The sequence below is a fragment of the Geotrypetes seraphini genome, chromosome 1 (assembly GCF_902459505.1).
Source record: "Geotrypetes seraphini chromosome 1, aGeoSer1.1, whole genome shotgun sequence".
Classification (NCBI taxonomy): Eukaryota; Metazoa; Chordata; class Amphibia; order Gymnophiona; family Dermophiidae; genus Geotrypetes; species Geotrypetes seraphini.
The window spans coordinates 405,462,079-405,488,531 of record NC_047084.1 but is presented as its reverse complement, the minus strand read 5'-3'; the positions used below and the strand labels follow the sequence as shown (position 1 = coordinate 405,488,531).

The window sequence follows — 26,453 nt, the reverse complement described above, 5'->3', positions numbered from 1 at the left end:
CCAGGCGCCTTAGGCCCCACCAGTAGGCGGAGCTTTGGGACGGATGGGCCAATCCGGCCTCATTCCGTCGTTGGCTGCCTGCCGGACAGGCGGGTTTGGCTCCTGTCTGTCCGGCCAACTACAGAAAGGTACGGGGAAGGGGGTTGGGGGTGTCGTGGGGGTCGGCCAGGGGGGTCGCGGGTCGGCTGGGGGGCGGTCGGAGGTTCTTGGGGGGGGGCGGTCGTTGGGGGGAGGGGGGGTTTGCGTCGAGGGCAGGAGGGCCTGGGATCCCTCCTGCCCGTAATGTAGTGCAGGGTGGGGTTAGGGGGTCGCCGTGGCCAGGAGGACTTGGGCTCCCTCCTGGCCCGATCGTGTCGGGAAGTCGGGGGGGCAAGAGGGCTTGGGCTCCCTCTTGCCCCGATCGTGTCGGGGAGTCGGGGGGGCAAGAGGGCTTGGGCTCCCTCTTGCCCCGATCGTGTCGGGGAGTCGGGGGGGGGGCAAGAGGGCTTGAGCTCCCTCTTGCCCCGATCGTGTCGGGGAGTCGGGGGGGGCAAGAGGGCTTGGGCTCCCTCTTGCCCCGATCGTGTCGGGGAGTCGGGGGGGGCAAGAGGGCTTGGGCTCCCTCTTGCCCCGATCGTGTCGGGGAGTCGGGGGGCAAGAGGGCTTGGGCTCCCTCTTGCCCCGATCGTGTCGGGGAGTCGGGGGGGCAAGAGGGCTTGAGCTCCCTCTTGCCCCGATCGTGTCGGGGGTGCCAAGGACCACACGGAGTCACCCACCGTACCACCCGATTCGGGTAAGCGCAGGTATCGGTGGGTGGCTTATTTGCGGGGGGGTGCCTTATTTTACATTTTTTTCTAAAAAGGGGGGGCTGTCTTATTTGATGGCCCTGCCTTATCATCGGGGAAACACGGTAGAAAAAAAAAAAAATGAACAGTTAAGTCCCAGTTTTTGCCGCTGAGACTCTGCCCTCTCACTGTAAAATTAGACTCTACTTAGTCTGTCTTTAAATTTAAAAAATGTGTGTTGTTTTAAAAAACAATTATGTTTTTAGATGTATCTAAATAAAAATAATAACCAAAAATTTATCTTTTTTTATGTCATCTTAGCATATTTTATGCTGCAGAACGAATTATTTTTTTTTACATGTATTCCTATGGGAAAACGCGTTTCACATAACGAACGTTTCACATAACAAACTTGCTCCTGGAACCAATTAAGTTCGTTGTGTGAGGCACCACTGTACACTATATTAACTGGTTCATCTTTACCTACATATTTATTTACACCTTCAAAATACTATAGCAGAAGACTGTCATTAGCCAAATCCATTAACCCATATCTGTGTATTAATTAATTTTGTTATTTATAAAAGTTCTTATTTTGCCTGGCACTGATGTCAGCCTCCCAGAATGCTGTAGTTTGCCAGAACCCTTTTAAAAGGTTGACCACTCTATATTTTAATGATAGGTTACAGCTTTCAAGTTATATTATCAGCAATTCCATTTATGAGTTCTTTCAGTACTCTGAGGTGCATACCATATGGTCCAGGTGATTTCTGGCTCTTTAGCTTGTTCATCTGGTCCATTTCATCTTCCAAGTTCACCGAGACTTGTTTCAGTTCTTCTAAATTGTCACATTTAGAATACCATTTCTGGCATTACCACAGTAATGACCAAGCAAAGAATTAATTTTGTCTCTGTTATGGCATTGTCCTATCTGAGTATTTTACTCTGATTGTCTAATGGTCATCTACTGTTGCTGCCAGTCCACTGGTTGCCAAATAGCATCCTTTCATTCTTGATTGTATTCTGCAATACTGTTTTCTCATTCATTACAGACCCAAAGGCTACAGAAATTGTGGTCCAATTCATCTAGGATATATACTAAGCTTTTAAGATATGGTAAAAAGGTTAACCTCTAATTATTTAACTTATATGTATATACAAAGCCAGACCTTCTGAGACTTCTCTGCCACCATGACAACGAGATCAAAATCATATGTCCCCAATGAATGATCATACAGCTCATTAACATCGACCAGGAACAATAAGTACTTCAGAGCTTCTTCTGTACTGACAGCATCACCCACCAAAGGAGCAGTCTCTGAGGATTAAAAATGTGACAAAATAAAAATTACATCATGATATTGTGCCATACTGTGCATGGAAGATGCTACATTATCCATTTAAGGAAACCATAGCTGCCATTTATTTTCCCTTATTTTTTACTCTATTTTATTTCACATTGCCTTAATTTAAATGATTTTAGAGGTGGGCAGAGGTAGGGCAAAAAGGGAAGCCTCTTGAAAACTTCTTTTTAAGACCCCCTCAAATGCGCTGATTTAGGCTGTCAGCCCTTACTCACTGTGCTCTGTGCTGAATGGAAACACACTGCAGACACAGCAGAAACTGCTGACAGGGAGATCTGTCACCTCAGAAAACTGGAAACCTGGATTACAACTCTTCTTACTGCACCCCTGGCCTGACCATCACAGCCAAAGACCTCCACCACTCTCCGACATGTTGCACAGATGCCTGGCAGAGGACTGCAGTCTGGCTCCGATCTCAGTTGTGCCTCCATGGAACCACTCAGCCTGCGCTCTATCCACTAGCGGATGAACCTGGGGTGAGCAAGCTCCGGAGGGAACAGTCCCTGAGCTCCAATCTGATGTGTAGGCTGTCCAGGGGGCTTACTGCATAGCAGAGAACCCCTTAGAAGCAGACTTTTTCCAATGGTCTATGATCTCCCGCAGTCAATGTCCCCACAGCACGAGGGTAAAAACCACAAACAAAAATTACTTAAAACCTCAAAATTAAACATAAGCACAAAAGATAAGCTCCTGCAGCCTAGGCTGTAGGAATTAAGACTAGAGTCCAAAGGAGCATGCTCAGTGGTAAGGTGTGAGAGGGAGGGGGTAAAAGCTTTAAATGTTTGAGGCTTCCTACAGATCCTTGGCGGAAAGAGGTAAACAACCCACTGGTCCCGGAATAAAGTGGGTTGTACAAGAAGATTATATTATACACTGGAACATGCTGTTACTTTCCTAGCATGGATTCACAAACTCATATTACAGAGACATGCCTAATAGAGCAAGATTAGCACTAAGTAAAGATAGAAAAATGTTATTACAATTTAAAGTGTCAGCAGCATTTGACACAGTAAATCACAATATTATTAAACAGGTTACCTGAACTAGGAATCACAGGATATGTCCTATAATGATTTCAAGGTTTCCTTACAAATAGACAATACAGAATACTGAAGGATGAGCTCTACTCTGATCACTGGACTCCACCATAAGGAGTATCAGAAGGATCCCCCATCTCACCATGACTATATGACATTTTCATGACCAGTCTAAATATGATTAAAGCTTGGAGAATGGCTACTCTCATATGCAGATAACATACTCCTTGCAATTCTTGTAGACATGGACTCAACTAATCTCACTACGAAATTATCCCAAAACTTAACTAGAGTATAAAAATGGGCAACAAAATACAATTTTAAACTAAATGCCGAAAAACCTTGAACTACAATGGTTTGGCCTACAGACACACTTAATTCATCTTAAAAATTCAACATACATATGAAAATCATAACAGTTCAAAAATCATTTGCCACACTACAACAGTTAAAAAAAGGTTAAGGTAGATCTTATTTTCTCCACAACACTACAGGATACTGGTACAATTGACAATCTTAACACAACTAGACTATTACAATGCAATATCTCAGGCTTGCCGAAGAAATTAACAAAAAAACTTCTACTAATACAGAACACAACAGTAAGACTTATATTCTACAAATTGAGATTCAATCACATCACACCATTACTTGAGTTACAAACGAGTCAATTGAATTAAAGCTTTTGCTGTTTAACCTTCAAGATCCTGCAGGGAGACCCCACTGAAAGCTTCCCCAGATTTGCAGAACTATTAGGAAGATATACCAGGCAATGCAACAAAAAAATGCCCAACATTATCCTTTCCATCCTTGAAAGAAGTAATATAAAAGGATTCACTTGAACTTATTCAAAAAAAATTTTGGAACTCATTACCCACAGAGATTCACACATCCATCATGTACACCCCGTTTCATAAATATCTGAAAATGCAGCTCTTCATAAAATCCTGACTATAAGCTTAATTTGATCCAAATTTTGGCGTGTATGCTTATGATTATGAATCAAATGCACTAATCCATGAATTTGTTGTCCCAAAAATCTAAGTCAAGAATACAACTGGACTTTCTCCTACAATGTGTATAGAAGCTTGTGTTGCTATAACTGCTGTTGTAATGTTTTATGATGCATTTACTGATGATGTAACCCACCTCGAACCATGAAAGATGTTTGCTGTTTATGCTGTGATAATGTTGTAATGTGTATGATACATTGAAATTGCAACCTGCCTCGAACTAAACTTGGAAGATTTGGCTGGATATAAGACTACAAATAACAAAATATATATCTAGAAACACAAAGCTTTGCAATGGATTGACGTAAGTTAGAAACACCCTATGATCCTACCATTATAACACTAGAATATCTATAGGCAAGAATGCCTATGCATGTTCAGGACAAGCCTAAAAGGCTTCTTTTGAGCTGGAGGAGAGCTCCAACAAACTAGATCAGTTGGATGTCCCCCATAAAGTCTGCCTGAATATTATCTACTTGTCTGCTGAAATTAATAATAATCTACAGCAGTGAATAATAAATCTGCCATTTCTCTTCAAACTATTAGAGCAATTTGTTTTTCAACAATTAAATCAGCATGTCAAATCTAACTTTCTTTTTTTTTCTTTAAGTTCAATATTTTTATTAAATTATGAAAAAGGTACATAAACATTCAACCAAATATTCAGGAAATCATCATGTTTTAAATTGAACAATCAGGTTAAGTAGAATAATACTTATAAAAGAATAATACGTTATACACATTGATCATTGATAAAATCATCAATAGGAGACCATAATGTTCTCTGTGAGTTATTAACTAGTGGAAAGCGTTTTTCAAAAGCATATTGTTTATAGTTTATTTAGGATTTGATTAAAAACACTTATAAGAACTTTCTAAGCGCTGTATAAGCTAAAAATAGGGGTACAGGACAATTTATAAAATTACATAAATACAACATAAAAATATTCCACAAATACAAAATACATACATAACATTTAATGGACAATGACTAACAGACAAATAGGGTAAAAAAGGGAAGAACTATAATGTTGTAAGAAAAGTTTACAATAAAGGGAAGAATAAGAGGAAGGGGATGAGCCTCAACATAAGAATTGCCACTGCTGGGTCAGACCAGTGGTCCATCATGCAAAGCAGTCCACTCCCGCAGCACCCTTAGGTCAAAGACCAGTGCCCTAACTGAGACTAGCCTTACCTGCGTACATTCTGGTTCATCAGGAACTTGTCTAACTTGGTCTTGAATCTCTGGAGGGTGTTTTCCCCTATAATAGCCTCCGAAAGAGCGTTCCAGTTTCCTACCACTCTCTGGGTGAAGAAGAACTTCCTTACGTTTGTACAGAATCTATCCCCTTTTAACTTTAGAGAGTGCCATCTTGTTCTCTCTATCTTGGTGAGGGTGAAAAACCTGTCTTCTTCCTCAACAATTTCCTCTGTCATGAAGTTGTTCTGCCTCTCTGTCCTCCTCTTCTATTGCTTGAAGTGCTTCTAGTTCCAGTATTCTGCCCTCCAGGAGTCTTCCCGCAGGGCTCCCCCCTATCCCCCACTCTATTCAACATCTACCTGGCCTCCCTAGGCAACCTCCTTCACACCCTCAAACTCAAATTTTTCATATATGCAGACGACATCACAATAGCCATCCCCCTTACCAATTTCACACCAGAACTACTTGACTACATTACTAACATTTTCAACCAGATTGAACGTTGGATGTTATCGTTCAGGCTGAAACTAAACCCGGACAAAACAAAATTTTTTCTAGCCACCCCCAAGGAAAAAATCAAAAACACCACAATTCATCTGAAAGGAATGACCTTCCCCCTAGAACCCACCTTAAAAATACTGGGAGTCATCCTAGACAAAAACCTATCCTTAGAAAACAACACAGACCTCATTGTCAGGAAATGTTTCATGGTACTTTGGAAACTTCGTACCATAAAAAAATTCTTCAATGACACCTCCTTCCGCCTACTAGTACAATCCTCCATACTCAGCATTCTGGACTACTGCAACATTATCTATCTGAGCGCCACAAAGAAAACCACCAGGAGACTAAAAACGATCCAAAACACCGCCATTCGCCTCATATATGGCCTGAAGAAATGGGAACACATCTCCCCATACTACAACCAACTTCACTGGCTGCAATTCGAATCCAGAGTTCTTTTCAAATTCGCATGCATATGCTACAAATCGATAAATGGTCTTTCGCCAAGATACATCACTCCCCACTTAAATCTTCACTACACCAACAAGAAATCCCGCAGAATTCAGCTGTTCGCATACCCTTCACCAAAGCTTTGTCAATTCAAAAGATTCCTTGATAAAACCCTCGCCTTCCAAGCAGCCAAGATGAACCCATGGCTAGCTCAAATGATACTCGAGGCCCCCACCTACCTCGACTTCAGAAAATCACTCAAAACCCACCTTTTCAGCAAACAAAACCCTTAACTGACCCTTCAGATAATCTCAAGGCCCCCTACCCGACTCTTCTCCTTCACGATAGCTCCTATCTCCCCCTGCTTCTCCCTCCCACTTCCTTCAAGTCTGACCAAATCTGTTGTAAATCCGATTAATTGGTTGTAATTCTGCCCTCTTCATCTACGAAGTTGGCTAAACTTGTTGTAAATTTCCCTTTTCATCTGCCAAGTTTTGGCTACAGTTGTTGTAAATCCTATAAATTTGTTGTAAATCCACAAGTCTATGCGGATCCTAATCTAATTTAATGTAAACCGCCTAGAACTCGCTGGGTATGGCGGTATATAAGAATAAAATTATTATTATTATTATTATTATTCTTCAGGCCCTCCAGTTCCTCGCATCGAGAGCATACATAAGACCGCCTCCCAGAGGGGAGGTAGTCATACATATGGGGAACGGTGCAGAAAACTGGGTAGCTCAACATCCTGCTTCTGTCTGCTGCATCCATTGCCGTTCGCTTGCCGGTCTGTCATCTGAAGTGGCTTCTTCTTGTGTAGGAATCTGTGTAGTGTCCTTGGTGTTACTGTGAAGTCCTTTTCTTGATTTTAAGCCTGCTACCCCTGTTGCTTGTGTGTGTCCTCTGTGATTGCCCTCTACTACTACTGTGTTTAGTTTATCTAGTGCTTGTCTGTCCTGTTGCCCTTGTGGTACTTGCCTGTGTAGGTATCCTTTCCTAGTGTTTCTTCTTTGCTCGTCCCTTAAGGTCCTTCGCAGAGGCGCTCTCGCTAAGGTGAGTGTCTTTAATGCTCACCTTCGACACATGCCGAATGGCTGAGCACAGTTGGCCCCTACCCTTTTAAGGGGGAGCTCTGGTGGATGACGTTGGGGGTTGGGGGGTGGGCGGAGCTACCTCTCACCGATGCCCCTTGCTCTCTCCTGTCTTCTCTTGCGCCTTCTTCCCCTCTCCTGTTCTCTTCTCTGCTTTTCCTTCCTTCTCCTTTCCTGCTTGCCTGCCCAAGCCTGTTAACTGAGCGCCGTTAGCCCCTCCCCTTTCAAGGGGGAGCTCCGGTGGATGTCGGAGGGTGGGTGGAGCTACCTCTCGCCGATGCCCCTTGATCTCTCCTACCTTCTCTTACTCCTTCTTCCCCTCTCCTATTCTCTTCTCTGCTTTTCTCTCCTGCTTGCCTGCCCAAGCCTATTAACTGAGCACCGTTGGCCCCTCCCCTTTTAAGGGGGAGCTCCGGTGGATGACATCAGGGGGTGGGCAGAGCTACCTCTCACCGATGCCCCTTGCTCTCTCCTGCCTTCTCTTGCTTCTTCTTCCCCTCTCCTGTTCTCTTCTCCTTTCCTGCCTCCTGCTTGCCTGCCCAAGCCTGAATAAGGATAAAAATTTTGGAGTGTGGCAAAAGTAAGATGAAAAACCAAGAATGGTAGGATTTATGTACTAAGGAAAGCAAGATTAGGTTTCAAATGTGTCTTTATAAAGGAAGGTTTTAAGAGACGATTTAAATTTGCTTAATATGGATAGTAACACGAGAAAATGGAGTGAATTCCAGAGCTGGAGCACGGTAACTGAAAAAATCTAATTACGCCTTGTACCGATGATTTTTAAAGATGGGACTGCAAGAAGGTTATGAGCATTTGAACGTAGTACTCTAGTGGTAGAGTATGGAATTAACAATCTATCAAGAAAAATAGGGAAATGGTTAAGTCGGGTCTTAAATGTCAGACGTGCTATTTTATATGAAATACGATGCAGAATCGGCAACAAGTGGGCATGTCTTAATAATAATAATAATAATAACAGTTTATATACCGCAATACCGTGAAGTTCTATACAGTTTACAAAAGATTACAAGAGGTACAAAATGAGTGATCTGAAGAGAGAAGAGAGTGAGAAATAGGTCAAGAAAACCGTTGTTGAGAGTGGTGTGCGGGTCAGTTGTCTAGGTACTTCAGGAATAGGTATGTTTTTAGGCGCTTTCTGAATTCCTTGTAAGTGGAGGTTGAAAGCAATTGTTTTAGGTCTTTGTCCCATAATGCTGCTTGATGTGAGAGAAGGTGTTCGTGGTGTTTTTTTAGTTTGCAACCTCTGACTGGGGGGGAAACGAAGTTCAGGTGTGAGATTCTCTTGTGTTTGTTGGTGGAGAAGGTGAAAAGGTCTGTTACGTATTTAGGGGCTAGACCATATAGTACTTTGAAGCAGAGGCAGGCTGTCGGTAGCCAGTGCAACTGCCAGTAATAAGGTGTTACGTGATCAAACTTCTTTAACCTGAAGATAAGACTGACCGCTGCATTTTGCACAAGCTGCAGACGTCGCAAATTCTTTTGGGAAATTGCTAAATAGGCGATGTTGCAGTAGTCAAGTTGACTTAGTACGAGGGATTGCACCAGGATTCTGAATGCTGACGTGTCAAAATATGACTTAACGGATCTCAGTTTCCAGAGAGTGCAAAAACCCCTTCTGATTAAGGAGTCCACCTGGTCTTTAGAAACTGCCTTCACAACAGTGAGGGTCACAAAAACAACAACGAAGGAGACCAGATGGTGGTGGTCAATCCTTTTATTATAAAACAGACTCAACACGATCGTGTTTCGGCCCAAAAAGACCTGCCTCAGGAGTCTTGTTGTTAAATGATAAAACCCTAGATATATTAATCCATTCATTTTTAGTTACATGAGTTTTCGTTGCATTTGTTGCCAGCCATTACCTTATTTCAATACTTGTATTTATTGATCAATATCTCTAGGGTTTTATCATTTAACAATAAGACTCCTGAGGCAGGCCTTTTTGGGCCAAAACACGATCGTGTCGAGTATTTTATTTCTCTTCTAGCTTTCTCTTCTTCTCTTTCTCTCTTTCTTCTCCTTTCTTTCCTTGACCTCGGAGGGATTTTCTTTCTTTTCTACCCTTTCCTTCCTTCGTTTAGCCTCTCCTCCCCTCTCATTTTACTCTTTTCTCTCCCTTCTTTTACTTTTCTTTCCCTCACCCCCTTGTCTTCGCTTCCTACTACTTTTACCTTCCCTTTTTGTGTAACATAAATGGACATGCTTAACCATCGTACTGTATTATATTATCTATTATCATTAATCCCTGATTTCTTTGATATTGCCTTTATACGATTGTCCTTGATTGTTCTTATGACCCTTGTACACCTTTTTCCTTTTTGTATTTCACTAAAACTCAATAAAATTTCAAGTTAAAAAAAAATGAATTCTACCAGAAAGAATAATTCAATCATGAGGCAGATTTCCAATTTAACAAAACTTGTTGTTAGGTCCAAAATTGGATCATCTTCCTTCCACTGTACTTTTGGATTCTGGAGTCTCCCTACAAATTGAGTTCTCCTCTAAGATTTTAGGAAAACTTTTTGATTCTTCTCTTACTTTTAAGGATCAAATAAACTCTCTGGTTAAGAAATGTTTTTTCAGCTTACGAATGTTGAGGAAGGTCAGATCTCTTTTCCATCAACATCATTTTTCTATTTTGGTCCAATCTATTATATTATCCCTCTTAGATCATTGTAACGACATTTATCTTGGCATCACTAAGAACTGCTTTCAAAGACTACAACTGATTCAGAATACCGCCGCGAAGTTGATCTATGAAAAGAGCAAATTCGACCATGTGACTCCTTTGCTTTTCTCTTTCTATTGGCTCCCGGTTTATTTTAGAATTCAGTTTAAGTGTTTATGTATTGTTTTTAATATTTTACATGGTATCTTAGCTCATCTTGTTCCTCTGCTATGGAATGTTTATAGATTTTCATATGCGAGAGGCATTCATTGATTTAAACTTTCTCTTCTTTCTAGGAAAGGAATTCAAGGAGTTAAGAATTTTAGCAGCTCTCTGGCATTTAAATTTCCCCAATTATGGAATGAAGTTCCCCTAATTTTGAGGTGTCCCAGTTCCTTCCAACTCTTCCGTAAACGTCTAAAAACTTTTTTATTCGCTAAACATTTTGAAAACTAACTCTCTTGTATTTCAGTTTACTTTATTTTTTTAATTTATCGTTAACTGGATCGAGCTTCCTTTGGTTGAAGACCCGGTATATAAGGTTAAGTTTTAGTTTAGTTTTAGTTTAATTAACTTAGGTTTACAAATAGAATGATCAAAACAAGTATGTAGTGAGCGTAAAATTACTATATCGTATGAAATATCTGAATAACAATTCGTTATTGCTTTGATTGTAGACCAGATATCATCCCAAAAAGGGCGAACAGCTTCACAATCCAAAAGTATGTGTGATAAAGTACCTGGTAAGGTAGAACATTGCCAGCAATTATCATTGTCTCGAAGTGTGGCTTTTTGCATACAAGATGGCGTCCAAGTAACATTCCACATCAGAAAGCATAGTGAGAAATCCACATGTCAATCATTATGGGTAAACTCCAAAATTCAAATTGGCGGGACAAAGATTGTTTGGAAGCATTGGATGCAAGCAGGTTTACGTACTTTAGATGATGTTGTATCTCATGGGAAATTGCTTGAGTTTTCACAATTGCAACAGTCCTTTGGTATTTCTAAGACTCAAATTTATAAATGGTTGAAAATGAAGCAAGCCATTCAGAAAGGGTTCCCTGAATAGAGAAATTCCCAAAATTACTATAGCCTGCAGATCCTATGTTTTCAGATAGATTCCCTGGGGCATCAGGCCTCCCGGTGGTATAAATTAATATCTGACTTATTGAATAAAAAAACCAAAGACAAGTCTTAAAGACATTTGGAGCATTGATATCAAGCAGCATATTTCTGCAGCTCAATGGCCACGAATTTGGACTTGGAGGATGAAATGTACAATGTCAGCGTCTATGAGACAAACCTGGTTTATTCTGTTACATATAAGCTTTTGGACCTCTGTGTGTTTACAAAAAATAGATAGTTCCAGATCTAATAGATGCTGGCATTGTCATACAGATATTAGGACATTAGATCATCTGCTGTTTTTTTTGTCCTCTGATATTCAGCTTCTGGAAATCGATATGGGGACAAATCAATGTAATACTTGATTCTGCAATTCCATTGTCATATGAGATGGTTATATGTGGTACCTTATTGTATGTTAAACCCCCATTTTACCAGTATAAAGGCAGGCTTTTCATGATAATGACAGGAATAGCCATCCAAATGATAACAAGAAATTTGAAGAGTTCTGATACCTTAAATTTTCCTTTTTGGTGGGCAAATTTGTGTTCTAGTTACAAATATGAAAAAATGAATGCAGAATTTTTGGGGAATAATAAGGTATTTAAGTTAGTGTGGGGCCCGTTAGCAGCTTTTTGTTGCATCTATTTAAGATATGTAGTTATATATTTATGTCTTATACCTCTTTTAAATTAGGTTTCGTTCCCATACACATCCGGGGGAGGGGAGGGGGGATACCACATATATATTTGATGTATGTTTACATTTCTGAGTTATACAGGGTTGGGGGGTAATGATGTCTTAATTTCTGTAGTTCAAAAGTGCTTTGTAATGATTTGATATGTTTCAGATGTATATATTTATATTGCACTGTTCATACTGGAAAATAAAAAAAATAATTAAAAAAACAAACAAACACAAAAGCACAGTGAGTGGGACATGCTGGCAGACAAAAGGGGCCTATTTGTTTTAGACCAAAAGATTTGCCAATTGGAATGTGATAATGAAACATTAAGTTTTTTAGCCCAAATTTCATCTGCATAGACAAAGTGTGAATCTTGAAGGAGTTGGTAAAAAAGAGAAATGGCTTTACCTTTCATTTTTACTTTAGTACACCAGCTGACCACACATGTACCATATTTTTTGGTCCATAAGATGCACCCACCTATAGAGGAGGAAAAACCAAGGAAAAAAAATTTTGGTTCAGAATTTTTTTTCTCTTGGTTTTTCCTCCTCTACACATAAGTGCATCTGATGGTCTGGTGCTGGGAAGCCCGCAGCTCGAAGCCACTTGAAGAAGCAGCCTGCAGCCCGAAGCCACCCACAGCCTGAAGCCCGAAGCTCTCCCCCGTATTTTATGGACTATAAGAAACACTTTTTCCACCCCCAAAAAGGGTGTTTCTTATGGACCGAATACACCGCCCTCCCCCCAGTATCTTTTTATAAGTAGCGGTGGTCCAGCGTGGTCTCTTGCTGGACGGTTGCCTTTCTCTGCAGAGCAATGCACAACGTAGAAGTGGGACCTTTGCGCAGGACCAGGCAGGAAGCGCAAAGGTCACGCTCCTGTGTTGTGCGTCACTCTGCAAAGAGGCAGCCATCCATCAGGAGACCGCACTGGACCACCGCCACTTAAAAAAGTACCGGGGAGAGAGCGGTGTATTCGGTCCATAAGACACACCCTTTTTGGGGGTGAAAAAAGTGTTTCTTATGGTCCATAAAATACGGTAGTTATAGATAAATGTAGCTTTGACAGTAAAGATGTTAATATAGACCACTGGTAATATTTATGGAATAATAATGGATACATTTCTGCAAATTTGGAAAAGGGTAAAATATCGTCATTACAATATAATTTATTCACAAACCAAATCCCACATTTTTGCCAAAGTTTCCAATATAGGTATTTTCTATTCTGCTTATGGGCTGGGTTGTTCCAAATTGCCATATCTTGGTAGCTATGCAAAGAATTAGTGGCTAATTTATCAAGTGTATCAATTATCGCCAAAAGGCCAAACTTTGTGTAACTTGAAACAAGAACAAATGTATAACTTTGGAAAATGAGACAGCCTAAGAATGCAGTTCTCAATGAGTCTGGTCAAGACAGAAATCCAATTTACCAGTAACTGGCAGGCGATCTACGAATCAAAGAGAACACAGTGGAACCTTGGTTTACGAGCATAATTCGTTCCAGAAGTATGCTCGTAAACCAAATTGCTCGTACATCAAAAGCGAGTTTCTCCATAGGAATGAATGGAAACTCGCTTGATACGTTCCCCCCCCCCCCCCCGAGGCCACTGGCGCTGCTCCATTCCCCACCCCTCGAGGCCACCGGCGCTGCTCCATACCCCCCCCCCCCCGCTCACGTTGCCACCCCCGCGATCCTACATCCCCCGCCAAGCACCCAAATAGCATCCCTTACACTGGCACCAACGCACAGGACATGCTGGTGTCGGTGCCCGAAGATCCTCCCTCTGGGCTGGGCATCGAAGATCCTCCCTCTTGGCTGGGCTGGACTGGGCCTTGAGCATTTGTGCATGCTCAAAGCCTTGTGGTCTCGCTCTCTCCAAAACACATCTAGCATATGTCCTCGATCCAGCTCTCTGGTCACCCAATCCAAAAATTCAATCATGTTAGTTTGACAAGATTTACCTTTAGTGTTGCCGCGGATCCTGTAACCCATTAGATTCTAGGAAGTTCACTATCCTTTCTTTCAGCAACACTTTCATTATTTTTCCAACAACTGAAGTGAGGTTTACCGGTCTGTAGTTTCCCGCTTCATCCCTGTGACCACTTTCGTGAATAGGGACTACATCCGCTCTCCTCCAATCCCCAGGAACCACTCCTGTCTCCAGAGATTTGTTGAACAAATCTTTAATAGGACTCGCCAGGAGCTCCCTCAGTATCCTGGGATGGATCCCATCCGGTTCCATCGCTTTGTCCACCTTTAGTTTTTCAAGTTGCTCAAAAACACTTTCCTCCGTGAACAGCGCAGAATCTACTCCATTTTCTCGTGTTACTTTGCCAGACAATCTCGGTCATTCTCCAGGATCTTCTTCCGTGAACACAGAACAGAAGTATTTGTTTAGCACATTTGCTTATTCCTCATCACTCTCCACATATCGGTTCCCAGATCTTTTAGTTTAGCAATTCCATTTTTCATCTTACTCCTTTCACTAATATATCTGAAAAAAAAAAAATTGTCTCCCTTTTTTGCATTTTTAGCCATTTGTTCTTCCACCTACGCTTTTGCCAGACGTATCTCCCTCTTGGTTTCTTTCAGTTTCACCTGGTAGTCCTTTCTGAACTCCTCTTCTTGGGTTTTTAAATATTTCACAAACGCCAACTCTTTTGCCTTTATTTTCTCCGCCACTAGTTTGGAGTACCATATCGGTTTCCTTTTTCTCTTATTTTTATCTATTTTCTTCACATAAAGGTCCATAGCCATTTTTATTGCTCCTTTCAGCTTAGACCACTGGTTTTCCACTTCTCTTATGTCCTCCCCGCCTAACAGTTTTTCTTCAGGTACTCTCCCATTTTATTAAAGTCCGTACGTTTGAAATCTAGGACTTTAAGTATCATGCGGCCGCTCTCCACTTTAGCCATTATATCAAACCAAAACGTTTGATGATCGCTATTTCCCAGGTGAGCACCCATTCGAACATTAGAGATATGCTCCCTTTTTGTGAGGACCAGATCCAATATCGCTTTTTCCCTCGTGGGTTCTGTCACCAAGTCAAAATGAATTTTGACCAACAATAAAATTTTAAAAAACACAAAGCACACTGTACACAGAGAAAATGTTAATTATCATTTGTTTTTGGGTTTTTTTTCCAGAGGTCAAGGCAGATGACTTTAAAATATGCAATGTCTCCTTAGTAACAACTATACAAAAATAGACAAATATACCCCCTCCCCTTTTACTAAACCACAATAGCGTTTTTTTAGCGCAGGGAGCTGTGCTGAATGCCCCACGCTGCTCCCGATGCTCATAGGCTCCCTGCGCTAAAAACCACTATTGCAGTTTAGTAAAATGGGGCCATAGTGCAAAATATAGACATCAGATGTAAATTCTCAAAACGGACACATTTTGATAACTAAATTGAAAATAAAATCATTTTCCTACCTTTTTTATCTGGTGATTTCATGAGTCTGGTTGCACTTCCTTCTTCAGACTGTAAATCCAATATTTCTTTCTTTCTGCCTACCCCCCTTTCTGTCTCTTTCTTTCTCTCTCCCCCTGCCTCCTCTTTATTTCTGTCTTTCTCTCTCCCCTGCCTGTCTTTCATTCTTTATCCCCCTGCCCCCCCCAAGCCATCACGCCAATTTCTCCACTCCCCGATTCTCTCTCTCCCTGCCCCCCAAAGCCACCATACCAATCTCTCTGCTTCCCCGAGCCAGACCTGGCGCGTATAAGCGCTGTGCCCACAAGCTTCCCCCCCCCAGACATCATTCTGACGTTGGAGAGGAAGTTCCAGGCCAGCCAGGCAGCAATTGGCTGGCCCAGAACTTCCTCTCCAACAGAATTGACATCGGAGGTGAAGGCTTGTGGGTCCCACGTTTATACGCGCCTGGCCTGGCTCGTGGAGGCAGGAAGAACAAGATCGCAAAGGCAATGTGATCAACTCGCATTGCCTTTGCGATCTACTGGTCGATCGCAATCGACCATTTGGGCACCCCTGGCCTGCCTGTCAGCAATTTTAACAGTAGCTGAATGGAGAGAAAGGATTTTCTGCCTCAGCAGCTTCTCCAAATGACCAGAGATGAAGATTTTCGGACTGCCAGTCGGCCAGACAACGGGTGACTTTCCTTCCAGATGTATACAGCCTGTGCTTGAAACCCGTGACAAGGTCAGAGGGCCAGCAAACTCCCAGGAGAATGGACCCAGAGTTTAGGAAGGGTGGCACACAGCAGGCTGGCTCCATAGATCCATCAGAGTTTCTCTGTAAAGCAGCAGCCGGCATTGCGGGACTGCATATTTTTCTTCAACAGGGGACCACAGTATCTGTTAGGGGACCTAAATGTGTATGAGGAGGTCCGTTCTACCACTGCACATTTTCTTACAGAAAATGACACGGGAGAGGTGAGTGATGGGACTTTGTGGTATGCTTTGGTTGTGGCAAAGGGGGCATTAACCAAATGGGGGGGCTAGGAAAAAAGAACTCGGGATGCTAAGATATTACACTGAATTCTGGGTAGTCTTACCTTAAATTCTATGCCCTCCTTAAAACTCACCTCTTTAGGTGAGTGTTTGGTGAGGAGAGCTGAGTTTCTGCCTAGAGTGTAGTGATGGACTGGAATTAGAACATGTGTGCTTGAGTTTTACTTTCTTATTTAATGTGTATTTCCTTTCAGATTACTGGTTTTTGTAGACTAATCTGATGTTCAATCAAATAAGTACTTAACATAACAAACAAACATTATGCATTCATCTTCAATCTAAAGTACCATTATGTATATCCTATACACACATTTCTCCTCTTTATTCCCTGCAAGGATTCTTGCCATTTATGAAAAGTATCTCATATACCATTCCCTCCATTTCCGTATCTCACCTATTTGACAACTTCAAAATATTTACCCTTTATATTCCACCTGCTTGGCTGGAATGCATAATTTCAGATTGGGTCATATTCTGCTGATGGTAAAGCAGTGGTTAACATATGACTGTCTATTTCTCATTCTAACCATGAAACCTGAGTATCACTCTAGGAACAAAGATATTAAAGTTATTATCAGAAGTAATTTCATGATACCTCTAAGCTCATGAACCCTCTGCAGTGCAATTTCTAGCTCTGGGATACTTCTCTTTACATGGCACGTCAGAATGGATAAACAGTACCTGAAATAAACAAGAGCAAATAATTAAATTGATCTAAAAATATTCCAAAAAATAATTTATTATAAAATATCTATTTTATGTTTCTAAATTTCTTTCAGTAAAAGCAGAGTTATTTATTGTAACAGGTATTATCCAGGGACAGCAGGCAGATATTCTCATATGTGGGTGACGTCATCCACGAAGCCCAGTATGAACAGTGGTAAAAGTGCATTGCCACTAAGTTTTTAGAAACCACATGACTGCCCGCACCACATATGCACGAATGCCTTCCTGCCCATCGGCTCATGTACCTCAGTTCCATAAACATGCTAAGAAGCTAACCAAGGGAGGTGGGAGGAATGTGAGAATATCTGTCTGTTATCCCCACATAGCACCTGTTACGGTAAGTAGGAGAAGCAGGCAGCATATTCTCACATGTGGGACTCCCTAGCTTACTGAAATGGGATGGAGGGAGAGATAGTCATTAAAATGAAAATAAACTCTGTACCACTGCTTGGCTGAAACACTTTCCATCTAGAGTAGGATTCCAGACAGTAATGAGATGTGAATGTGTGAATTGAGAACGAAGTAACTGCTTTGCAAATATCATCAATGGGAGTGGACTGTAAGAAAGCTACTAATACTGCCATAGCTTGGACTTTATGTGCCGTTACACAACCCTTAAGCTGCAGCCAGCCTGAGCACAGCAGAAGGAAATACAGGCCGCTAACCATGTGAAAATAATTATTTTGGGTTACAGGGAGGCCCAATCTGTTAGGATCAAAAGAGATGAACAGTTGAAGTAAAGTCCTGTGCGACTTAGTCCTTTGTATGTAGTAAGCCAAGGCAAGCTTACAGGTCAAAGTATGTAGAGTTGTTTCTCCAGGATGAGAACAAAGCTTTGGGGGGAAAAAAACTGGATGCACAACGGATTGATTCAAGTGAAATTCCATGACTACTTTTGGGTTGGAAACCAATGCTTGAAGTTCACTCGCTCGACGAGCGGAAGAGATAGAGATAAAAAAACCCACTTTCCACCTGAGAAACTTAAGATGAATGAGAAGATGCCAGTGGTTCAAATGGCAGCTTCATTAGACTGGCTAGGACTAAATTAAGATACCGGACAACTGGAGGCGGCTTGAGCGGAGGTTTGGATTTGAAAAGTCCTTTCATAATCTGGGAAACAAGTGGATGAGTGACCAGAGGTTTATTGTAGACAGGAGAATGGAAAGCACTAACACTGAGGTGAACTCAGACCAAAGTAGTCAAGTTCAGAATTGGATAAATGGAGAAGGTAGTCCAACATTGAAGAAAGAGAAGAGAAGGAAGCATCTTGGTCATGGAGATTACATTATGAATTGAAGCATGTCCATTTATGCAGATAGCATTGCTGAGTAGGTGATTTTCTGTAAGCAGCTATAATGGCTTGTACTGAGTCAGAAAGATTAAAATCTTCTGAAATCAAACAGAGAGGTACCAAGCTGTTAGATGCAGAGATTGCAGATTGGGATGTAAAAGAGATCCTTGACTGAATGACCAGAGATGGAAAGATTTGTAAAGGAATTGGATCTTTGGAACTCAGCTGAAGCAGAAGGGAAAGAAAACCAAGGTTGTCTAGAACACCAAGGAGCTATCAGGATCATGGTGGCTAATTTGCGCTTGAGCTTGACCAAGGTCTTGAGAATGAGAGGGACTGGCAGAAATGTATAGAGGAACTTCTTCATCCAATCCAGAAGAAAAGCATCTGCTTTGAGACGATGTGAGTACTGTCTGGAGCAGAACTGAGGCAGTTTTTTTTGTTGAGGAAGGCATAAGCAGATCTATCTGAGGAGTCCCCCATAGTGAGAAGACGTGGCACAAGACTGAAGAAAGCTACTGAGTTTGTCGGCTAAACTAGAGCATTGCGTTTCCCTTGCACATATATGGCTTTGAGAAATATGTTTTGAGGAATTGCCCAATTCCAAATGTGCTCAGCTTCTTGACACAGAGGAAGAGAGACTGCTCCCCCCTGCTTGTTGATGTAGTACATCACTACTTGATTCTCTGTATGAACAAAGAGGATTTGGTTTGAAAGACACTCATGTAAGGTTTTTAGAGTATTTCAAATTGCTTGCAGCTCTAACAGATTGATGTGGAATACCTTTTCTAGAGCAGACCACCGACCTTTGTCTGTTGAGACCATCCAGGTGGGCTCCTCAAGAATACATGGACGTGTCCATGGTAAGCACTCTCTGATGTGGGGGTGGGGATGTGAAACACCAAACCCCTGGAGAGATTTGTCGGATCCATCCACCACTGAAGAGGCTGGTGAAGAGGTGAGGTGACTGATCCGTCAGGATAAGATATTGAGGGCTTGAGATGAAGATGTGCGAAGTGGGTAATGAACTGTGGATGCCATTTGACCCGAGTCTCATCATCTGTCTTGCTGAGATTGTTTCTAGAGTGTCTTTGTTGAGGTAGAAAAGCCTGTAGAAGAGTGGTGTCGAGTAATGCTCCTATGGATTGCAGCACTTGAGGGTTGAAATTGTAATTTGGGGAAGCTGACTTCAAACCCTAGAAGTTGGAGAAAGGCTATCATCATCAGTGTTGCCGAGGAGATGAAGCTTTTATCAGCCAATTGTCCAGATATGGAAACACTTGAAACCCGTGGGGATGCAGGGTTCCTGCTACTGCCACAAGGCACTTGGTGAATACTCTTGGAGAAGAAGCTAGGCCAAATGCAGAACTTTGTACTGGAAATGTTGATGAGCTATCTGAAAACACAGAAACCTTCTGTTATCTGGATGTATGGATATGTGTGTGTAGGCCTATGAGCTCTACAGAGCACAGCCAATAGTTTCATTCTAGAAGTGGGTATACGGTTGGTCCCTAGACTTAAAATGCAAAATTTTTCTTTGACTAGATATTAATTTAAGGCTCAGAGGTCGAGAATTGGATGAAAACTTCCCATCTTCTTTGGGATTAGGAAATACCTGGAGTAGAATCCCTAATTTTTCTGAGAAGGGGGAACTATTTCTGATTTCCTGAAGAAGTGATGTTTGTTGTGATGTGAAAGAGCACTCTCTTGGAGGGTGGTCTGGAGGAATGGTGATAAAATGGAGAGAATAACCCAGGTGTCTGTGGTGATGAGTCCAGCGCCGATAATGCACGAGAAATTGACCTCCAATGGGTTGTGTAAGAGGCTGAGAAGGAGGAATTGTGACTATGCTCTCTATAAGCAAGTGAAAAAGACTGGGCTGGTTTCTGAGGAGCCGAAGCCCAGGGATTCCGAGGTCTCTGTTTTTTCTGCTTCTTCTGTGATGGAGGCTTAGAAGAAGAAGATGTTGTTGGATACTGTCTCTTATAGAAATAAGCAGATCTTTGAGGAGGCTTAGATGGTAGATCCCGTTAAAGTATTCCAACTCTGCTCATGCTGAGTCACTGAGTAGCATCCTATACCCTGTCACCAAAGAGTTCTTCACCAAGAAAAGGGATGTTGGATAACTGGTCTTGAAGACTGATATCCATGTATACTCTGGAGGAGAGGAGGGACAGGGGAGATATGATAAGGAGATTATGTACCTACAGGCGAGACATTCTAGACCAGGGGTATCCAACCTTCTGGCTTCCCTGGGCCACACTGGACCAAAAAAATTTTTCTGGGGCCACACTAAACTAGCTGATGAGCAAAAAAAAAAAAAAGGTTGAGCCAGTCCCTAATTTGCAATCACTAATATAGAAGATGTACATATCTAATAATAAACCTTCATTAAAGGGACACTATGGAGAGGAACCCAAAAAAACAGTAATACTTACCATGACTGAGTGATCCTCCACGTGCACCGTTGACAGTGGGAGCAGCCACAGGCTTCCGCATCCCCACTCTGATGAGCAGGGATGCGCGCTCCTGGTTCTCTCATTCACTTCTATTACAGCTATGGTGAGCCTCATCAGAGCGGGGATGCTGAATCAGCTGTCAGCAGCGCACATTGAGGATCGTTTAGTCAGGGTAAATATTACTGCTTTTTTGGAACTCTCACTTTGAGCTTTGGCTCCCTCAAAATAAACATCTCCCCTGCTGTAGCTAGTAGGGATCCCCAAGCTTCACCAACTGATAGCCACCTCCTCCCCCCTCAACTTCCCAAGTTCTGCAGCTGGCAGCAATATTGCAGAGCTGCTGCCTTCCCTCCTCCCTGTCCCCTCCCCCCTTGGCTTTCATGCATGCATGAAAGCAGTGGTAGCTTGAGGATATTGCCATTGGCTGCAAAGCTTGAAGATTTTGAGTTGCCAGACTGGAGGAAGATGTCTTGAGTTGCCAGACTGGAGGAAGATGTCTTGAGTTGCCAGACTGGAGGAAGATGTCTTGAGTTGGCAGGACTTGAGAATCCTCATTAGCTCAAGTATTTATAAATTGCACTCAGGCAGGGAGAAACTTTGGTGCCCATCTACAAATTTTGGGCTCCAGTCCCTCCCCCAAATCAGCTGTATATGACTACGCCACTGAATACAAAAATAATTGTGATGCACATATCCCAAAGCTAACATATTCTAGTTAATAAATTTAAAATAAAACAATTTTTTCTACCTTGTTGTCTGGATGTTTTGTTTTTCCATCATTTTGGTCCCAGTTTCTCTTTCTGCTTTTTCTCCATCTTAATTAATTCTCTTTCCAGTGTCTGCTGTCCATTTATTCTTCTCTTCTCTAGTTCCATTTCCTTCTTATGCCTGTTTCCAATATATTGATTTTTCCCATTCAGCTTTCTTAACTTTTTCTTTTCTTTTTTGCCTCTGTCCACTCAAATCTTGCCTTCTTTTTCACCCTTCTTTTTAAATGTTCAGCTACCTCTCAATTCTCCATCTTTTCTCAGTCCCTATCTCTCCGATTTCCCATCTCACTCCTATTTCCTGTTATCTACTCCCCATTATCACATTTCTACCACTGTACTCACTGCTCTCTCACTCATCTTGTCATCTCCCTTTTGACCTCAACCACATGGCTCACCACTTTCAGAATCCCCCTCCCTCTCTCCTCTGGTCAGGCTATAACTCCCTGTCCCTTTCTTTCCATCTCCTAGCATCTTCTTATTCCAGCTCTCTTCCCTCTTGCCCTTACATGGTTCCATCTCTCCTCCTCTATCTCCATGGTCCAACATTTTGCTTCCTCTCTGTTCTGTTTCTCTTCTTCCCTCCCCCCTTGATGCTGAACAATGAAATGAAGGGGGGGAAAAAAGAGAGATGCTGCATCTTTCTGCCTTCCATCCACAAGCCTAACATTTCTCTCTCCCTCCCTTCCATCCCCAGATCCAACTTCTCTCCCTTTCTCTTCCCAACTGTCCCCCATCCCATCTCTCCCCCTGCCTGCCTCCCTTCCCCAGGTCCACCTTTCTCCTTTTGTCTTCCCAACAGTTCTCCCTTCAAGTATCTCTTTCCCTTTTCCTCCACACCACCCCAGGCCCAACTTCTCTCCCTTCAGACCATTGCTTGCCATCTCTCTCTGTTCTCTGCTTCTGGACCCATAAGCTCTCCCCCCACGCCCAATCTAGCACTTCTTTCAATACCCTCTCCCCTTCTGTACTTAAAAAAAAAAGTCTAGGAGGCTTCCTCGGCCCAGTATGTTCTCCCCTTCTCTCCGCACCCATGCATCTCTACCTCACTCCTGTCCCACCACTATGTCCAATTCTCTCTCTCCCTCCCTCCTCTCTCTGCCCAACAGTTCTCCTCTTTCATCTCCCCATGTGTACCATCTGTTTCCCTCTCTGACACACAATTCTCCCTTTCTATTCTCTCCCTCACTTCAACATCTCTTTCCCTCCCTCCATTGTTCCATCTTATGGCTCATGCTCCCCTCCCTCTTTCCCCTCTGTGTCCTAAGTTCATGCCCCTCCCTCCTTCCTTCCTTCATTTGTCCTGTTTATGCTCCCTCTCAAGTCCCAACATATCCTTCTCCCTCCCTCACTTCTGTGCCTTGGGCAGCGGCTCCTACGCGCCTGATCTGGAAGCCTTCTCCTTAATGTTGTGACGTCAGAAGGAATGCTTCTGGTTTAGCCGCAGGAGGCATGTAAGAGCGAAGCCCTCAGCTTTTAGCGAACACTGCAGCAAGACGGAGGAGGGAACTAGCAAGAATGTAAACATCCAGGGGTGGCAGAGGAAAACGCCGCATTGCTCTCAAGCAGGGCCGCACAAAATACTTCATGGGGCCGCGGGTTGGACATCCTATCTAAACCATAGGGTTATTTCCCCTAACTTACATGGGTTGTAGAAGAGAATTATAAGTTTTTCACTCCGCCTCTAGAGTACATCACAGGCTAGCTTAGCTCCTCCCATCAGTCCGTACCCAAGTATAGAGAATCATTATCAACTGTGAAGTAGAGCCATCTGCAACGACAGGCTAAACAAGTGTTCTGCTCAAAACAAATAAACAGCACTATTTACTGTCAACATAGATTTCAAAGAAGCTCAGGAATTACCCACATAACATGGAGAACATAGTCACAAAACTCTCCTTAGCCCCAAAGGGCTGACCGGTTTCCACAAAACAGATAGGAGAAGCATAGGGAGATGGGGAGACAGACATCTGACCTGAACTCTGAAATCTGCAAGCAGACACAGCAAGGACAGGGCAGGTGTCTAGAATGTCTCACCTATCTACTGGAAAAGAACTTATCAAGTTAAGTTCATAATCTCCTTTTCCAGTGCAATAGGTGAGATATTCTAGATCATAGGGACGTATAAAAGCAGTCCCCCAACTAGTCAGGGTGGGATTGCTGCACCGGCCTTCAAGACCGAGAACCTGAAAGCCAAGTTCTTACAGGCAGCACCATCCACTCTGTAGAATTTGGCAAACGTGGGAAGAGAGTACCACATAGCCACCCTATAAAACTCATCAGGAGGAAAAGATCTAGCTTTGTACCACAAAGAAGTCACACTTCTAGCAAAATGCGCCCAAACAGAAACAGGGGACTCTTTCCCTACAAGATTGTAGGGGCATGAAACGTCTCTACGGATCCGCCTGGAGATCATGGCCTTAGAAGCAGAAACACCACATTTCAACAAACGAGTCAGCACAGAGGACCAGAAAGATGAAACTCGTTAGTGCCCTCTAGAGAACGCAGAAGCATCCTGCGCATGCCTAGTTTCCTTATAAGTCAATCCTGATGTTTGGAACCCATCGGCTGAAAAACAGGCAAACACACTTCCTGAATGACAAGGAAAGATAAAACCACCGTCTGAAAAAAAGGAAGGAACTGTCCGTAGAGAAACTTGTATCTCTGAATTGCAGAGAAAGGGATCCTGACAAGACAACTTGCACAGATTGAAAACCCTAAGGGGGCATAACTGATGGCGATCAGAAAATAGTCAGGAGGGCTAAGTCCAGGAGAAACGAATCCAGAAGAGGCTCAAAAGGAGCTCTGGCACCACGTCAAAGTCCCAGACCAGGAACAGATGCTTAACAGGAGGCTGGACCGAAGAGCCCCTTTAAAAAATAAAAAAAAGAGAGCAATAACCGGATGCGACTTTAACTAGAACCGATTATCCCAAGATGGAAAACAGGAGAGACTGATCCCCAGGGCACACAAAGACACCACCATGAGGCTTTATCCAGACCAGCTCAGAGAAAGAGAAGAATCTGTGACTCTGGAGCTGAACAAACACTCCCCAAAGCCTGGTCACCTCAAAGGAGAAAAGCTTCCCACGTCTTAACATAGGCAGACAGCTTGGACGACTTCTTAGATTTGAGCAGTGGAACACTAGCTCCAAATAGCCTGTAGGTTCTAAGGCCGTGCGCTCAAGAGACAAGCTGGAAGAGCATGAGGGCATTTAGTCAATTGCCCAACAGCAACTGCCCCTTGAAAAGCAGCCGGGCTAGTTGCATTCGGCGGGCTGACATAGAATACGCTGACTCTCAAAAGATCATAGAACCATCTATCATGAAATCCATTCCATTCCAGTCATTAGAAGCTGAGGAGGAGGCTCTACCGCCTCAATCTCTAACATACGTAGCAAGCTAGGCAGGCGTAGCACAAAGGACATCGCCACAGCAGCTTTAACTCCTAAATTAGCAGCGATGTTCGTCGAGACACCTGAGCACCCCGGGAATCACCTAGGGCTGCCGAAACAGCTGCTGTCACTCCTGCACCAGAGGATACCGGCGGGAGATAGCACTAGCATTCCGGAAAAGCCCATCCAGAGAGTCAAACTGTTCGATAACTATGAGACTGATATTCGGATGCCATGGAAAGGACTCAGACTGCGAGCACATGCTGCAAAGCCAGGGAGAAGAAGTAACAGAAATAGGAGGAGGAGGCTTGGTATCCAAGCTTAAGCCCTGCAAATACTGAGCAATCAGATCAAGCAGCACTGCAAAGCAGTGGCGTACCAAGGGGGGGGTCCGCCCCGGAGTGCACGCCCCAAGGGGGTGCACAGCTGGCTACCCTCCCTATTCTGCCGCTGCTGCTTTCCTTAACCAGCAGCAGTGGCAGTAAACTAATTCAGAGGCGTCCACAACCCAACTTGTGCTCCCTCTGGCAGATGTTTAGCTTCTGGCCGGCTCCCCTGCAGCAGTGGTTTTTCCATTTAAAGCCGCAGCCGTCGGCTCCTCATGCAATCTGCAGCTGCGTCAGAAGTGTTCCCTCTGACGTCACAACGTCAGAGAGAAGGCTTACGATGCTGCTGGGCATCGCGCGAGATGTCGATGCCCGCGGCTTTGAATTGAAAACCTGCTGCAGCAAGGAACCGGCCAGAAACGCTGTTGCTGCACAGGGCAGTGAAGAGAAATACTGCTGCTGCACAGGGAAAGGGGAAGAGAGAAATGCTGCTGCTGCACAGAGAAGTGGTGGGGAGAAATGCTGCTGCTGCTGTACAAGGAAGGGAAGGGGGGAGAGAGAAATGTTGCTGCTGCAACACCCAATTGGGGAGAGAGAGGGAAGGAGGGAGAAGGAAGACAAGGGAGAGGAACCAGAGATGCCAAGTCCATGGGAAGGAGGGAAAATAAAGAAGGAAAGGAGATACTAGACCATGGAGGGGGAGGGAGAGATGCCAGGGCATGGGGGTGGGAGGGAAGGAAACAGATGCTAGACCAGGGGTAAAGAAGGAAGAAGGGAGGGAGGGAGGGAGAGAAAGGAAGAAGAGGAGATTCCAGATAATGGAGGGGGAGTTGGAAGGAGAGGAGAGAAATATCAGACCATGGTGTGGGAAGGAATGAAAGGAGAAGAGAGAGAGATGCCAAAGCATAGGGGAGGGGGTGGAGACAGAAAAATGGAGAGGGGGTGAAGCTGAAATGAATCATGTACAAAAGAAAGAAGGGGCACAGGATATTGAAGGGACTTAGAAAGAGGGAAGATGCCATATGGAAGAGAGAGAGAGAGAGAAAGTGGACAGTGGCTGGAAGGGGCAGAGAGAGTGTGGGCAGTAGATG

At 43.3% G+C, this 26,453-nt stretch overlaps 1 protein-coding gene across 3 annotated transcripts in view; it reads right to left on the bottom strand.

Annotated features, from left to right (window-relative positions):
* Positions 1-26,453, bottom strand: part of ELP1 (elongator complex protein 1) — an 882,162-nt gene that overhangs the window by 397,902 nt on the left and 457,807 nt on the right. For all 3 annotated transcript variants that reach the window (XM_033918172.1, XM_033918151.1, XM_033918160.1), the window contains exons 23-24: positions 16,995-17,080; positions 1,934-2,082 (exon numbers count right to left, since the gene is read on the bottom strand). In XM_033918172.1, coding sequence (XP_033774063.1) covers positions 1,934-2,082; positions 16,995-17,080 — 235 coding nt within the window. The remainder of the gene's footprint in view (positions 1-1,933; positions 2,083-16,994; positions 17,081-26,453) is intronic.